This window comes from Falco biarmicus, chromosome 15, assembly GCF_023638135.1.
Source record: "Falco biarmicus isolate bFalBia1 chromosome 15, bFalBia1.pri, whole genome shotgun sequence".
Classification (NCBI taxonomy): Eukaryota; Metazoa; Chordata; class Aves; order Falconiformes; family Falconidae; genus Falco; species Falco biarmicus.
The window spans coordinates 11,343,074-11,346,026 of NC_079302.1; the positions used below are offsets into that span (position 1 = coordinate 11,343,074).

At 53.5% G+C, this 2,953-nt stretch overlaps 1 protein-coding gene across 1 annotated transcript; it reads right to left on the reverse strand.

Annotated features, from left to right (window-relative positions):
- Window positions 1-440: 440 nt before the first annotated feature.
- CIAO2B (cytosolic iron-sulfur assembly component 2B) lies at window positions 441-2,694 on the reverse strand. The gene is made up of 5 exons (XM_056360618.1): window positions 2,481-2,694; window positions 2,318-2,395; window positions 1,721-1,846; window positions 1,197-1,242; window positions 441-657 (listed from the first exon to the last, which is right to left on the reverse strand). Exons 1-5 carry the CDS (start codon window positions 2,622-2,624, stop codon window positions 560-562), a joined length of 492 nt encoding a protein of 163 aa, XP_056216593.1. The 5' UTR covers window positions 2,625-2,694; the 3' UTR covers window positions 441-559.
- Between the last annotated feature and the right edge of the window lie 259 nt (window positions 2,695-2,953).

Below are 2,953 nucleotides of genomic sequence, written 5' to 3' on the forward strand. Positions count from 1 at the left end.
TAGGGATCTAAAGAGCCCTCCATATTTGGCTAATCCAACGTAATACAGTAAAAACCAGGCAGATAATTTAGAAGTCTTTAAACTTACTACTAAAACATGTTACAACTTCGCACACATGAATTTACACAGGTTTTGGTATCTGAAGCTAAAATTATATTAGCAGTCCAAAACAGTCATATGAATGTAAAGATTTTAACTGCCAATTAGCTTGGTATACTTGTAAAAGTCGAGTGTGCAAAATGCACTTCTAAAATGCAGTTTGTAACTAATTTTGGATAGTGAGAAACTGGTTAAAAGGTTGAAACTAATCTTTAAAAAAAAAAGTCATACCTATGCAATGACTAATAAAATTTAAAAGTCAATTTTCATTATATTTTTGTAGCTGCCTGTAAGCTGATTTCCCCACATACTGTGTTTTGTAGGAGTAATGAAACACTTAAGAAAATCCAAGTGATTTTATTTTGCTTATAGATGTACGTATAGTGTAACACTAGCATCACCACTTATATACAAAATTAGTTTAATATAACAGAACACTAACGATTTCCCCATCAGGCAATTATGACCGAGCAGACAAACACTGATTCACCACTTCCAGTAAGTGAGAGTTTTCCAAAGCAGCTGCTACACGTTCTTTATCAGCAAGCTGTTTATTAACTGTGCAGGAAAAAACACCACAGGAAATTGGTCAAAACATTGATGTACAGTATCTATTTTAAAGCATTTTATGTTGACACATAATCCCAGTGTTGCTATGGTGCTCAGGTAGACTAGGAATTCCACAGATGCTAAGTACGCTGACAGCTGCAGTCTGAAGTCAAAGCTACCATGTTACCACAAGTTAAACCAGCAAGCTGTTTATGATTCAGCAGCAGGGAGCTACGCGTGTGTAGGTGTAACACAAGAAGAAGTTTCCCCCCAGCCTCTCCCCGTTCTCTGAATCCTCCATAACCCAGGCAAATCAATGACTAGCTGACAGTACAGGTTGCCTGAGGAGACGTTTAAAATACAGTACAGAACGTATCAAAGTGTCATTATGACACATCCCTGTTCTGTAACATCCCCCAGAATCTGATGCACACGAAGTCCCAGACACTGAACACCTGCTCTGCAGGTGTGGGAATCTCTCTCCTCTCTAATTTTCAAGATTAAAAAAAAACCCAGACGACCACACAACAGAGCACTGAAAACCTTACCTGCATGCTCAGAGGCATGTGTTCCTGGTGTTATATGAACATCCAACTTAAAAAAACATAATAAAAGAAAAAGGGAACAAGTCAACAAAATATTAGAAGCTTAAGTTCAAACTATTTAATGATAAATCCAAGACGATAACAAAAAGAGGGGGAGAAGGACATTCTTGCCAATACCAGTTGCTGTATATAGCAGAATAAAATAAAGCCTAAAAAGAACATTCTGCATGCCCATCTGCTGAAGCCTGCTTCAGACAAGGGGGTGAGGCACCAACCTCTCCTCCCGTGCCCTCCACGACCCCCCTCACCCCTGACCCCGCTGCCACAGAACCGTAGCTCTGCACTGCTGCTTCACCTGCTGCTCTCTGCTTCCTGCAGCGTCTCCCTCACCCATGATGTGGACAAGGCCATAGTTATTTTTCACTGTAAATTAGTCAGCTTATTTTTTTTTTGCCTTTTGTTTGTTTGGGTTTTTTTCCCCAACACAATCCCCCTCTTTTGCTTTCCAGGATGATTTGATCGCTCACCTTGAATCTCTCGGGCAGGGACCTGAGCAGTTTCACCTTTATGGAGAGGCCGATTAAGGTCGCCATGCTGCAGTGCGGGATGGTGGGTGTGAACTCCACGGCCACCGTGCTCTCGGCGTCATTCACCTGCCGCAAACAAACACTGCCCGTGGGCCACCCCGCCCTGCTCCAGGGCAGCTGGGGCCTCGGTGCGACACGCCGCCTGGAGCTGGGCTTTGTCGCTCGGAGGTACGTTCACTGACATTCTTTAAATACTACGTGCAGGGCTACAGTCACCCTCTTTTGACGTTAGCCCGCCGCAGGTCTGGTGGCCCGGCGGCAGAGGCGGCTGCCCCGCCCGCGGGGACCGGCCAGCGGCCGCGGCGGACGAGCGGGACGGGACGGGACGGCCGCGGGGACCGGCCAGCGGCCGCGGGGGACGGGCGGGACGGGACGGGACGGGACGAGACGGCCGCGGGGATCGGTCAGCGGCCGCGGGGACCGGGCGGGACGGGACGAGACGGCCGCGGGGATCGGTCAGCGGCCGCGGGGACCGGGCGTGAGGGCCGGGCCGGCCGCGGGGGCCAGGCGGTAAGCGCGCCGCAGCGCGGGTCTCACTTTCACTCGCACTTGCTCGACGACGTTCAGCTCCTCCAGGGTGAGGGGGTGCTCGGGGTCGTTAATGGAGCGAATGAGATGTGCCGGATTAAGGAAAGCGGAGCGGAGCTGCACCGACCCCCCCGGCCCGCCCTTCCCTGCCCGCCGCCCTTCCCCACAGGATATCGAAAATCTCCCGGTCGTCGATGGTGTCGGGCAGCTCGTCGTCCTCCTCCCGCGCCGTCACCGGCCGCTCCCCCGAGCGGCGGTAGATGAGGGGGTTGGCGTTCTCCAGCGGCGCCCCGCCGCCCGGACCCGGGCCCACCATGGCGGCCGCTCAGACCCGGCCCGCCCCCGCTGCCGGGAGGCGCTGCCGGCGGGGCGGAAGGAGCCCGGACGCCATTTGCCGCTGCACCGGGCGCGGGGGCGGGCGCTCGGCGGCCCGTGTTGGCCGTGGCGGGAGCGCCCCCCTGTGGCGGGCAGCGAGGGCGCAGGGTGGCGGCGGCCGGGGTGGGCACGGGGGCGCGCCCAGCCGCTCCAGGCTCGCACAGCTTTGAACTAAAGCCTGAGTGAGAAGCGAATGGCTTCGCAGCGGTCAGCGCCGCGGCCGAGGGGCTGTGAGGGACCTCTGAAGTGAACTTAGTGCTGCCGACGGTG